This window comes from Scyliorhinus torazame, chromosome 18 (assembly GCF_047496885.1).
Source record: "Scyliorhinus torazame isolate Kashiwa2021f chromosome 18, sScyTor2.1, whole genome shotgun sequence".
Classification (NCBI taxonomy): Eukaryota; Metazoa; Chordata; class Chondrichthyes; order Carcharhiniformes; family Scyliorhinidae; genus Scyliorhinus; species Scyliorhinus torazame.
In genome coordinates this window covers 118,506,850-118,521,065 of record NC_092724.1, presented here as the reverse complement: position 1 = coordinate 118,521,065, position 14,216 = coordinate 118,506,850, and the positions used below count along the sequence as shown (strand labels likewise).

The 14,216-nt window shown below is 50.9% G+C and overlaps 1 protein-coding gene across 3 annotated transcripts in view; it reads right to left on the bottom strand.

The window, feature by feature from the left end:
• The window catches only part of gga3b (golgi associated, gamma adaptin ear containing, ARF binding protein 3b), a 51,306-nt gene extending 43,758 nt beyond the window's left edge, over nt 1-7,548 (bottom strand). For all 3 annotated transcript variants that reach the window (XM_072483213.1, XM_072483214.1, XM_072483215.1), the window contains exons 1-2: nt 7,475-7,548; nt 4,336-4,420 (exon numbers count right to left, since the gene is read on the bottom strand). In XM_072483213.1, coding sequence (XP_072339314.1) covers nt 4,336-4,420; nt 7,475-7,508 — 119 coding nt within the window. In that variant the 5' untranslated portion in view covers nt 7,509-7,548. The remainder of the gene's footprint in view (nt 1-4,335; nt 4,421-7,474) is intronic.
• Between the last annotated feature and the right edge of the window lie 6,668 nt (nt 7,549-14,216).

Genomic DNA, 14,216 nt, shown 5'->3' with positions numbered 1-14,216 from the left:
GTGACAGCGGCTGCATGTCCTACCTCTTGAAGTCCTCTTCCATTTGTTCCACCAGTCGTGTCAGATTAAGTCTGTGCAAGGTTCCCCAGCTCCTGGCTATCTGAATCCCCAGGTATCGAAAGTTTCTTTCCACTTTCCTTAAAGGCAGGCCCTCTATCCCTCTACTCTGGTCCCCAGGGTGTATCACGAAAAGTTCACTCTTCCCCATGTTAAGCCTATATCCCGAGAAATCTCCGAACTCCCTCAATATCTGCATGACCTCTGTCATCCCCCTCACTGGGTCCGTCACATACAACAGTAGGTCATCCGCGTAGAGTGACACTCGGTGTTCTTCTCCCCCTCTAATCACCCCTCTCCATTTTCTGGAGTCTCTCAGCGCCATGGCCAGTAGTACAATTGCCAACGCGAACAGTAATGGAGATAGCGGGCATCCCTGTCTTGTTCCCCTGTATAGTCGGAAATACTCCGATCTTTGCCGACCCGTGACCACACTTGCCGTTGGGGCCCCATAGAGGAGTTTGACCCAGCTAACAAACCCGTCCCCGAACCCGAACCTCCTCAGCACCTCCCATAGATACTCCCACTCCACCCTGTCAAATGCCTTCTCTGCATCCATTGCCGCCACTATCTCTGCCTCCCCCTCTACTGGGGGCATCATTATCACCCCTAATAGCCGTCGCACGTTGACATTTAGTTGTCTCCCCTTTACGAATCCTGTCTGGTCTTCGTGCACCACTCCCGGGACACAGTCCTCTATCCTCGATGCCAGCACCTTTGCTAGCAATTTGGCGTCCACATTTAGTAGTGAAATAGGCCTATAGGACCCGCACTGCAGCGGATCTTTATCCCGCTTCAAAATTAGCGATATCGTCGCCTCCGACATTGTCGGGGGTAGAGTCCCCCCTTCCCTGGCCTCGTTAAAAGTCCTCACCAACAGCGGGGCCAGCAAGTCCACATATTTTCTATAAAATTCCACCGGGAACCCATCTGGTCCCGGGGCCTTCCCTGCCTGCATGTTCCCCAGCCCCTTGGTAACCTCGTCCACCCCAATTGGTGCCCCCCAGGTCTTCCACCTCCTGCTCCTCCACCCTCGGGAACCTTAATTGGTCCAAAAACTGCCGCATCTCCTCTTTTCCCTCCGGGGGTTGGGACCTATAAAGTCTTTCGTAATAGGTCTTAAACACCCCGTTTATCTTCCCTGCTCTCCGCACCATAGCTCCCTTTTCGTCTCTAATTCCCCCTATCTCCCTCGCCGCTGTCCTCTTTCGCAGCTGATGGGCTAACAGGCGACTAGCCTTTTCCCCATATTCATATCTCATCCCCTGTGCCTTCCTCCACAGCACCTCCGCCCTCCTGGTGGTCAGAAGGTCGAACTCCGTCTGGAGTCGTCGTCTCTCCCTGTACAGTCCCTCCTCCGGGGTCTCCCCATATTCTTTGTCCACCCTTAAGATCTCCCCCAGTAATCTTTCCCTTTCCTTGGCCTCTGTTCTCCCTTTGTGGGCCCTGATGGAGATCAGCTCTCCTCTGACCACCGCCTTTAGTGCTTCCCATACCACTCCCACTCGGACCTCCCCGTCGTCATTGGCCTCCAGGTATCTCTCGATACATCCCCGCACCCTTCCACAGACTCCCTCATCCGCCAACAATCCCACATCTAATCGCCAGAGTGCACGCTGCTCCCTCTCCTCTCCTAGTTCCAGGTCCACCCAATGTGGGGCATGATCTGAGATAGCTATGGCTGAATATTCAGTTTCTTCCACCCTCGCGATCAACGACCTTCCCAAAACAAAAAAATCTATCCGGGAGTACACCTTATGAACATGGGAAAAGAAGGAGAACTCCCTGGCCTTCGGTCTAACAAATCGCCATGGATCCACTCCCCCCCCCCATTTGGTCCATAAACCCCTTAAGCACCTTGGCCGCTGCCGGCCTTCTTCCGGTCTTAGATCCGGATCTATCTAACCCTGGGTCCAGCACGGTATTGAAGTCTCCCCCATTATCAAGTTTCCTACCTCCAGGTCCGGTATACGTCCCAGCATCCGCTTCATGAATCCCGCATCATCCCAATTCGGGGCATATACGTTAACCAACACGACCTCCATTCCCTCCAGCCTGCCACTCACCATAACATATCTGCCTCCACTATCTGCTACAATGCTCCTTGCTTCGAATGATACCCATTTCCCCACCAGTATGGCCACCCCTCTATTCTTTGCATCCAGCCCTGAATGGAACACCTGTCCCACCCATCCTTTCCTTAGCCTAACTTGGTCCGCCACCTTCAGGTGCGTCTCCTGGAGCATAGCCACGTCTGCCCTCAGTCCTTTCAAGTGCGCGAACACTCGGGCCCTTTTAATCGGTCCATTTAGGCCTCTCACGTTCCACGTGATCAGCCGCACTGGGGGGCTACCTGCCCCCTTCCCGTGTCGACTAGCCATCACCCTCTCTAGGCCAGTCCCACGTCCCGATTCCGCGCTCCCACCCGTTCCCCAGGTGGCGCATTCCAGCCCCGACCACCCTTTCTTTAGCCAGTTCCTCTTTGATTTCTGCAGCAGCAACCCAGTTATCCTCCCCCCCCCCCTCACTAGATCCCCATCTAGCGCGATTGCTCCCCCCATATTACTTCCGCAAGTCAGCTGACTTCAACTGACCCCGGCTTCTCCCGCTCACTCCTTGACCCCCCCGTGTGGGGAACTCCCATCTACCTTGCACCTATCTTCCCGCCATCACCTTTCTGGCGCGGGAACAAGGACAGTAGGCTCCATATTCTCTGTAGCTGTCCCGCCCCTTGTGGCGCAGCTCCCTCTCCCGCCCCACTCCCATTCCCCATCCCCCGCCTATGTCTCTTCTTTCCCCCCACCGGTGCCCACATTTCTTAGTGTCCCCCCCCTTCCCAATTTACATCTCTATATACATCGACAGTGACATTTCCCTCTAATATCAGTCCCTCAGTTCGATCCAGTTTCTCGGCTTTAATAAAGGTCCATGCTTCTTCCGCCGTTTCGAAGTAGTGATGTCTCTCCTGGTACGTGACCCATAGTCGCGCCGGCTGCAGCATCCCGAACTTCGCCTTCTTCTTGTGTAACACCTCCTTGGCTTGATTAAAACTCGCCCTCCTTCTCGCCACCTCCGCACTCCAATCCTGGTACACCTGTACCACCGCATTCTCCCATCTACTACTCCGTACCTTTTTGGCCCATCTCAGAACCACTTCTCTATCATTAAAGCGGTGAAATCACACAATTGTCGCCCTAGGTGGTTCTCCCGCCTTTGGTCTCCTCGCAGGGACCCGATGAGTCCCCTCCACTTCTAAGGGGCCCAAAGGGGCCTCAGCTCCCATCAGCGAGCTTAGCATCGTGCTCACTTAAGCCCCGCAGTCCGCTCCTTCCACTCCCTCGGGGAGACCCAGGATCCGAAGGTTCTTCCTTTGTGCTCTGTTTTCTAGGGCCTCAATCCTTTCAATGCGCTTTTTGTGGAGCGCCTCGTGCGTCTGTGTTTTGACCGCCAGGCCCAGGATCTCGTCTTCATTATCCGTCACCTTCTGCTCCACCACGCGGAGCTCTGTCTCCTGGGTCCTTTGTGCCTCCTTAAGCCCCTCAATTGCCTGTAGCATTGGGGTCCTTCTTAAGCAGCTCCACACACCGTCTTAAGAATTCGTCTTGATCGGGCCCCCATGTCGCCTGGGCTTTCTCCGCCGCCATCTTGCTTCTTTTTTCCTCCTGTCCCTATCGTCGAGGATTCTTCGCGATGTAGCCGCCGCCGATATTTTTCTCTTTCGTTGGGGGGGGGGACTCCCTATTAACTCACCCCACACCGGGTTTCGTCCTGAAAAAATTCCCCGTTGGGGCTCTTAAAAGAGCCCAAAGGTCCGTTTGAGCTGGAGTCGCCGAAACGTGCGGCTTAGCTGGGCATCGCCGCAACCGGAAGTCCCGTACCTGTACACTGCTGATGGTAACAAGCCAGATGTACAAGGGCCATGTTTCTCACACCTTCCATCAACTATCCAATGCACATTAACAGTAGGGAGGTGCTGACTTGTTTATTGTAAGTGTCTGTATTTGGGTAAATCTGATGCATCGTGTTCCCCATCACCAGCACTGATCAGCAGCAACACTGCACAGAGATGCCCTGCACTAAAAACAAACCTTCCTGTGCATAGATTTCTGCAGCTGATTCCTGCCATGCTAAGAAAAGTCTGCATATCATTGGACTCCTTTGTTATTTCGAAGTTAAATTCTAGAGGACAGCAAATCATTTTTACCTGCAAAAAAATAAAACCTTTGGACAAAAATATTGTAAACAAAGAGAGTACAATGCAAACATTTAGGTACCCACCCTTCCAGCTCCTTGTTGACTTGGTCACAGAAGCCAATGATGTACTCCCAATCCTCTTGTCGATTTGCAGGATTAGTGGCTTTATCTGTTGGGAAGGAAGAAGTGAGGTCAATTATCACACTCCTGACTGGGACAGAAGAGTGCCTTAACCACCCAGAACTGGGTAGCTGACAAATAATCACTGGGTGTGGATAAACTAAAAACTTTACGGTTTCGAGGTTCAATATTAGAAACATTGCCGTGCACTTCCTCCACAGACACTGAATGTTTGCAACATTTTCATTGTTTGTACCAGGCATATTATTCACATTGCTTTAACGTAGAAATATAAACCACACTTCACACATCAGGCTTCAATCCCGTATGTCAGATGTGGTGTAATTAATACCTACATTTCCACAACAACATAATGATGCTTGTCCTGGATCAGTAACTCAGAGAATGCATAACCCAAACTTAATAACATTTGCAGCCACCTTTAGCCAGAAACATGGAATCCCTACAGTGCAGAAGGAAAGCATTTGGCTCATCGAGTCGGCACCGACCCTCCAAAAGAACACCCTACCTAGACCCACCCCCTGCCCTATCCCCATAACCTGCACATCCTTAGACACTAAGGGACAATTTAGTCCATCTAACCTGCGCACCTTTGGACTGCGAGGGGAAAGCGGAGCACCCAGAGGAAACTCACGCAGACACGGGGAGGATGTGCAAACTTCACATGCTCCATCTCAGCTTCCTTCTGAGGTCCACAGCATCACAGGTGCTAGCGTTCAGTCAATTTGATTCACTCCAGGCAATATCAAGAAACGGCCGAAGACACCGAATACTGCAAAGCCTATGGGCCATGACAATATTCCACAATAGGGCTGAAGACTTGTGCTCCAGATCGTGCTGATTCAACCCAGTAATTACGGCCCATTCGTCTACTCTCGATCATCAGCCAAGAGAAGGAAGGGATCATCAACAGCACTATCAAGCGGCACTTACTCAGGAATAACCTGCTCACTGACACTCAGTTTGGGTCCGTCAAGGTCGCTCTGTTCACTGACCTCATTACAGTCTAGGTCCAAATATGGACAAAACAGTTGAACTTCAGGAGGTGAGGAGAGACAACAGGGCAGCAATTGACCAAGTATGGCATGAAGGTGCCCTCGCAAAATTGAAATCAATGGGAACTCTCCACTGGTTGGAGTTATCACGAGCACAAAGGAAGATGATTGTGGTTGCTGGAGGTCTATCATCTCAGTTTCAGGACATCACTGAAAAAGTTCCTCAGGGTAGTGTTCTTAGCCCATCCATATACAGCTGCTTCATCAATGATCTTCCTTCTCCAAGGTCAGAAGTCGGGATGTTCACTGATTGCACAGTGTTCAGCACTATTTGCAACTCCTTAGATACCGAAGCAGTCTGTGTCCAAATGCAGCAAGATTTGGATAACATCCAAGCTTGGGCTGATAAGTAGTAAGTAACAGTCACGACACAGAACTGCCAGGCAATAAACATTTTCAATAATGCAGAGAATCTAGCCATCGCCCCATGACATTCAATGGCATTACCGTCACTGACTTCCAAATTAGCAACATCCTGGGTGTTACCACTGACCAGAAACTAAACTGGACTCGCCATATGAATACTATGGCTACAAGAGCAGGTTAGAGACTAAGAATCCTGCGGCGAGTAACTCACCACCTGACTCCCCAGAGCTGTGCCCACCATCTCCAAGGCATAAGTCAGGAGTGTGATGGGATCCTTACCTGGATGATTGCTGATCCAACAACACTCACCTTGACACAATTCACGACAAAGCAGCCTGCTTGTTTGGCATCCCTTGCACAAACATTCACTCCCTCTACCACCGACACATGCAACAACAAGGTGTACCACCAACAAGATGCACTGTTATGCAGTGCTATGCCTTGCCAGGCCTATCCCCATCAGTTCTGCCCCCTAGTGCTGTAGAGTGACAAACCAGTCATCATCAAAGCTCCTATGACAGCACCTTCCAAATCTGTGACTTCTACCATCTAGAAAGACAAGGGCAGCAAATGCTGAAGCAGTCCATTTCCAAATGCAGCATGACCTGGACAATATCCGTGCTTGGGCTGGCAAGTAGTAACTTTTTCACCACAACAGTGTCAGGTCAACACTATCACCTGCAAGTTCCCCTCTAAGCCACACACCATCCTGACTTTGAACTGTGTCACATCCCTCCACCATCACTGGGTCAAAAGCCTGGAAATCCTTACTAACAACACTGTGGGTGTACTGATAACAGTGTTATACTGTGACAGATCTGTCCACTCCAGTATTGTGCCCTACTGTTATCTAGTGACAGACCTCTCCTCATCAGTACTGCACCACAAGTGTTTTACAGTAAAACAGCACCCTCCAGTGCTGTATCCCAGTGGAACATAGTGACATCCCCATCAGTGCTTGACCTTAATGTTATGCATTGACAATCTGTCCCTACCAGTACTGTACCCCAACGTTTTACAGTGGCAGACCATGCCCCATCAGAATTTTGCCAAACAATGTACTGTAAATTCAATGAATGACTGACTAATGCCCACCAGTACTGTACCGCAATGTTGTAGTGACAGACCTGTATCCATCAGTACTCTACCCGTGTTATAGTGCTAAATCGGTCTCCACAAGTACTGTACCCCAGTGTTATGAAGCAACAGACCTGTCTCCACCAGTGCTGTAGCCGGTGTTATGCAGAGACAGACCTGTCTCTCTCTTTCTCTCCCCCCCCCCCAACACCACCACCAAGTGCTGTGGCTAGTGTTATACAGTGGCAGGACTGTACCCACCAGTACTGCACCCCAATGTCATACAATTAAAGTACTGTACCCACCAGTACTGTACCTCAATGTTATACAGTGAAAGGACTGTACCCACCAGTACTGTACCTCAATGTTATACAGTGAAAGGACTGTACCCACCAGTACTATACCTCAATGTTATACAGTGAAAGGACTGTACTCACCAATGCTGTGCCCCAGTGTTATACAATGACTGACATGTCCTCACCAGTACTCCCCACCAGTACTGCACCCCAGTGTTAGAAGGTGACAGAGCCGTTTACGGCGCTGTGCGCACAGTTCTCTCGCCCTCTCGCTCTATTCATACTCACTGAGCCAAGATTCCAGGGTCTCTCCCTCCGCCATATTGTCCCAAACCTCGGGAAATCTCGCAGGATGCCGGACGTTCCGTAAACATCGCGAGACCTGAAGGCGGAGCCGAGGCGGGGCCGGCATCGGGGTCAGAGGCCGGAGGTGACGGGGTTAGGGTTGAGTGAATGGACAGTCGCTGGGGCGGGTTTGAGGCTGGGTTCTGGGTGTGGGGTGCTGTGTGTGGTCAGGCGGTGTCTGAGGTGATGCAGGAGAGCAGGGAGACATTGTAGTTTGACAGTGTTGTCCTTTCACAAGGCTTGGTTAAGTCTCAAGATCCTTTTTCAAATGGATTTGAAATGTCCGTCTCTCCCCCACCATCTATATTATAGCCCTGCATAATAGTCAGAAAATGTTAGTGCTGCTTGTAAAGCGGGTTTGCAGTGTGTTTTAATAAATCATGTATTTACTATCACACCCTGGGCTAGTGTGCGGCCAATTCCAGTCCCACTTGACCCAGACAACCCTGGTGAAATTCGAGTTTATATTCGTACTCGTGGCTTAAAATGCGTGTTTAGCACCGACCGTCTAGCCATCCTTGGCTAAGTAGTACCTAATGGAGTCACAGGCCCCGACCCCGAGCGCATGCGCCCCCTTATGGAGTTCCCCCTCCCTCACTTCCAAAGCCCTGAAACGCTGCCTGGGCTTTTTCTCTTATTACGCCCAGTGGGTCCCCAACTACGTGGACAAGGCCCGCCTGCTAATTCAGTCCACTACCTTCCCCTGTCGACAGAGGCCCGCCAGGCCTTCAGCCGCATCAAAGCGGATATCGCAAAGGCCACGATGCACGCAATCGACGAGTCCCTCCCCTTCCAAGTCGAGAGCGATGCATCCGACGTAGCTCTGGCGGCCACTCTCAACCAAGCGGGCAGACCCGTGGCCTTTTTCTCCCGTACCCTCCACGCTTCAGAAATCCGCCACTCCTCAGTGGAAAAGGAAGCCCAGGCCATAGTAGAAGCTGTGCGGCATTGGAGGCATTACCTGGCCAGTAGGAGATTCACTCTCCTCACTGACCAATGGTCGATAGCCTTCATGTTCGATAATGCGCAGCGGGGCAAGATCAAGAACGACAAGATCTTGCGGTGGAGGATCGAACTCTCCACATATAACTATGGGATCTTGTATCGTCCCGGAAAGCTGAACGAGCCGTCCGATGCCCTATCCTGCGGCACATGTGCCAATGCACAAGTGGACCATCTCCAAGCCCTCCACGAGGACCTCTGCCACCCGGGGGTCACTCGGTTCTACCACTTTGTGAAGACCCGCAACCTCCCCTACTCCGTCGAGGAGGTCCGAACAGCCACCAGGAACTGCCAAATCTGCGCAGAGTACAAGCCGCACTTTTTCAGGCCAGATAGAGCGCACCTGATAAAGGCTTCCCGTCCCTTTGAGCGCCTCAGTCTGGACTTCAAAGGCCCCCTCCCCTGCACCGATCGCAACACGTACTTCCTGAACGTGGTTGACGAATACTCCTGGTTTCCTTTCGCCATTCCCTGTCCCGACATGACCGCGGCCACGGTCATTAAAGCCCTCTGCACCATCTTTACACTGTTCGGTTTCCCCGCCTACATCCATAGCGATAGGGGGTCCTCCTTCCTGAGCGACGAACTGCGTCAATTCCTGCTCAGTGAGGGCATCGCCTCGAGCAGGACAACCAGTTACAACCCCCGGGGGAACAGTCAGGTAGAGAGGGAGAACGGAATGGTCTGGAAGACCGTTCTACTGGCCCTACGGTCCAGAAGTCTCCCAGTTTCCCGTTGGCAGGAAGTCCTCCCGGATGCCCTTCACTCCATCCGTTCACTACTGTGTACCACAACTAATCAAATGCCACACGAGCGCCTCCTTGTCTTCCCTCGGAAGTCCTCCTCCGGAACGTCACTTCCGACCTGGCTGGCAGCCCCGGGACACATCCTGCTCCGAAAGCATGTGTGGGCGCACAAATCGGACCCGTTGGTCGCGAGGGTTCATCTCCTCCATGCAAACCCTCAATACGCCTACGTGGCATACCCCGACGGCCGACAGGGCACGGTCTCCCTGCGGGACCTGGCGCCCGCCGGAGCTCCCCACACCTCCCCAATACCAGTCACCCACTCCCTCCCACCGGCGCACCCCACTGCCGCTCCCTTCCCGGGTGGATCGGTCCTCCTCCCGTGCCCGCCCAGGAGTAGTGAAACAGGAACAAACAACGCAACGCTCCCAGAGACGACAGTGCCCGAGCCAGCGCCTGCACCACCACCAGGACTGAGACGATCGGCAAGGATGGCCAGGGCACCCATTCGACTCATCGAATCGGCGTGACAAAGCAAGATCTGTAAATAATTCAGTGGCCCAGTAAAAGCGGTATTGTAAATAGATAACAGTTGATATCGTTGCAAAGCCACTGTGTTAATGGAATCCCAGTACTGACCTTGTAAATCCCTACCACCATGCGACCCACCACCCCGCCTGGTTCTTTTTTAACAAGGGGTGAATGTGGTGGTATGTATTAGGGGTAGTCTGGTACCCAGTGATGCCAAGAGGCTATTGGTGGACAGACACTGGGTCCTGATTGGATCTGCCGCCTACAGGCTCCACCCAGTAAGGCGGAGTATGAGAACCCGGGTTCTCCCAGCAGCCGCATTCTGTAACAGAGCTGCTGGGGAACAAATGTGCGTAATAAAGTCATCGATTGACTTAATCTCATCTCGCCTCGTGAGTGATTGATTGTACTACAACCACCCAGTCCATCGCACAAACCTGCCTCCCATCCATTGACTCCATTTACACCTCCCACTGCCTGGGGAAAGCGGGCAGCATAATCAAAGCCCCTTCCCACCCGGCTTACTCACTCTTCCAACTTCTTCCATCGGACAGGAGATACAGAAGTCTGAGAACACGCATGAACAGATTCAAAAATAGCTTCTTCCCCGCTGTTTCAGACTCCTAAACGACCCTCTTATGGACTGACCTCATTAACACTACACCCTGTATGCTTCATCTGATGTTGCTGCATATGTAGTTACATTGTATACCTTGTGTTGCCCTATTATATATTTTCTTTTACTCCCTTTTCTTCCCATGTACTTAATGATCTGTTGAGCTGCTCGCAGAAAAATACTTTTCACTGTACCTCGGTACACGTGACAATAAACAAATCCAATCCAATGCCAAAACCTTTGTCTCTAGGGTGGGGGGATTCCTAGTTACGTGGAGTTTGTCCATCAAAGGTTTAAGATGACAGCTGAAGTCCCCACCCATGAACAAATTAGTTGATGCTAGTTCAGCAAAGTCCATGAAAACATTATAATAAAATTCAGGGAGTAATTTTAGGGATCATACACATTCATTATCAAAACATTTTCCCCATACAATAGCCCTTTGACAATCACATACCTACCCCCATTATCCTCCACACAGTCCTCCATTCTAAAAAGCACATTTTATTGACTGAGGCCGCAATCCAACAGTCACACTGCGCCCAAAAGGCAGCTGACCGCAGTGCAGCGTGGACGATGAAAGCCAGGAGACCCCGCTCCCCGGCTCGCAACACCTTGCGAGATTTAACGCAATCTTACAAGACGTTGTAATGTGAATCCAGCCCACAATGGATGGGATCACTTTTTTGGCAAATCTGCATATTAGAGCAAGGTAGTAAGCCTTATTCTAACGTGCAGATTCCCAGGGTACCTGAGGCTTTGGGATTCAACCCCTTTGCCTCAGAGACCTCAGACGATCGCTGTTTAGCATCGGTCCCCACACCCGAAGGCTCAGCGCCGTTGCACGCTGCCCTCGGAGTGGCTGTGGGGGAAATGAGACGGTCACCCACCTCCTTGTGGAATGTGCCTTTGCAAAGAAGGTCTGGAGAGAGATGCAGTGGTATTTGTCAAGGTTCACCCCGAGCAGTTCTGTGACATAAGAACATAAGAACTAGGAGCAGGAGTAGGCCATCTGGCCCCTCGAGCCTGCTCCGCCATTCAATGAAATCATGGCTGATCTTTTGTGGACTCAGCTCCACTTTCCGGCCCGAACACCATAACCCTTAATCCCTTTATTCTTCAAAAAACTATCTATCTTTATCTTAAAAACATTTAATGAAGGAGCCTCTACTGCTTCACTGGGCAAGGAATTCCATAGATTCACAACCCTTTGGGTGAAGAAGTTCCTCCTAAACTCAGTCCTAAATCTACTTCCCCTTATTTTGAGGCTATGCCCCCTAGCTCTGCTTTCACCCGCCAGTAGAAACAACCTGCCCGCATCTATCCTATCGATTCCCTTCATAATTTTATATGTTTCTATAAGATCCCCCCTCATCCTTCTAAATTCCAACGAGTACAGTCCCAGTCTACTCAACCTCTCCTCGTAATCCAACCCCTTCAGCTCTGGGATTAACCTAGTGAATCTCCTCTGCACACCCTCCAGTGCCAGTACGTCCTTTCTCAAGTAAGGAGACCAAAACTGAACACAATACTCCAGGTGTGGCCTCACTAACACCTTATACAATTGCAGCATAACCTCCCTAGTCTTAAACTCCATCCCTCTAGCAATGAAGGACAAAATTCCATTTGCCTTCTTAATCACCTGTTGCACCTGAAAACCAACTTTCTGCGACTCATGCACGAGCACACCCAGGTCTCTCTGCACAGCAGCATGTTTTAATATTTTATCATTTAAATAATAATCCCTTTTGCCGTTATTCTTACCAAAATGGATAACCTCACATTATTTTTATAAATATTTTATTGAAAATTTTTGGTCAACCAACACAGTACATTGTGCATCCTTTACACAATATTATAACAACACAAATAACAATGACCTATTTTATAAACAGAAAATGAATAAATAATAAATAACAAAAATGAAAACTAACCCTAATTGGCAACTGCCTTATCACAAGTAACACTCTCCAAAAATATAATTTAACAGTCCAATATATAATTATCTGTAGCAACGACCTATACATATTATACAGTATATATTAACAACCCTGAGAGTCCTTCTGGTTCCTCCCCCCCCCCCCTCCTCCTCTGCCCCCCCCCCCCCCCCCCATCCTGGGCTGCTGCTGCTGCCTTCTTTTTTCCATTCCATCTATCTGTCTGCGAGGTATTCGATGAACGTTTGCCACCGCCTGGTGAACCCTTGAGCCGACCCCCTTAGGACGAACTTAATCCGCTCTAGCTTTATAAACCCTGCCATGTCATTTATCCAGGTCTCCACCCTTGGGGGCTTGGCTTCTTTCCACATTAGCAATATCCTACGCTGGGCTACTAGGGACGCAAAGGCCAAAACATCGGCCTCTCTCGCCTCCTGCACTCCCGGCTCTTGTGCAACCCCAAATATAGCCAACCCCCAGCTTGGTTCGACCCGGACCCCCACTACTTTTGAAAGCACCTTTGTCACCCCCATCCAAAACCCCTGTAGTGCCGGGCATGACCAAAACATATGGGTATGATTCGCTGTGCTTCTCGAGCACCTCGCACACCTATCCTCCACCCCAAAAAATTTACTGAGCCGTGCTCCAGTCATATGCGCCCTGTGTAATACCTTAAACTGAATCAGGCTTAGCCTGGCACACGAGGACGACGAGTTTACCCTACTTAGGGCATCTGCCCACAGCCCCTCCTCGATCTCCTCCCCCAGCTCTTCTTCCCATTTCCCTTTTAGTTCATCTACCATAGTCTCCCCTTCGTCCCTCATTTCCCTATATATATCCGACACCTTACCATCCCCCACCCATGTCTTTGAGATCACTCTGTCCTGCACCTCTTGTGTCGGGAGCTGCGGGAATTCCCTCACCTGTTGCCTCGCAAAAGCCCTCAGTTGCATATACCTGAATGCATTCCCTTGGGGCAACCCATATTTCTCGGTTAGCGCTCCCAGACTCGCGAACTTCCCATCCACAAACAGATCTTTCAGTTGCGTTATTCCTGCTCTTTGCCACATTCCATATCCCCCATCCATTCCCCCCGGGGCAAACCTATGGTTGTTTCTTATCGGGGACCCCCCCAAGGCTCCAGTCTTTCCACTATGCCGTCTCCACTGTCCCCAAATCTTCAGTGTAGCCACCACCACCGGGCTTGTGGTGTAGTTCCTCGGTGAGAACGGCAATGGGGCTGTCACCATAGCCTGCAGGCTGGTCCCCCTACAGGACGCCCTCTCTAATCTCTTCCACGCCGCTCCCTCCTCCTCTCCCATCCACTTACTCACCATTGAAATATTAGCGGCCCAATAATACTCACTTAGGCTCGGTAGTGCCAGCCCCCCCCTATCCCTGCTACGCTGTAAGAATCCCTTCCTCACTCTCGGGGTCTTCCCGGCCCACACAAAACCCATGATGCTCTTTTCGATCCTTTTAAAAAAAGCCTTCGTGATCACCACCGGGAGGCACTGAAACACAAAGAGGAATCTCGGGAGGACCACCATCTTAACCGCCTGCACCCTCCCTGCCAGTGACAGGGATACCATATCCCATCTCTTGAAATCCTCCTCCATTTGTTCCACCAACCGCGTTAAATTTAACCTATGCAATGTGCCCCAATTCTTGGCTATCTGGATCCCCAGGTAACGAAAGTCCCTTGTTATCTTCCTCAGCGGTAGGTCCTCTATTTCTCTACTCTGCTCCCCTGGATGCACCACAAACAACTCACTTTTCCCCATGTTCAATTTATACCCTGAAAAATCCCCAAACTCCCCAAGTATCCGCATTATTTCTGGCATCCGCTCCGC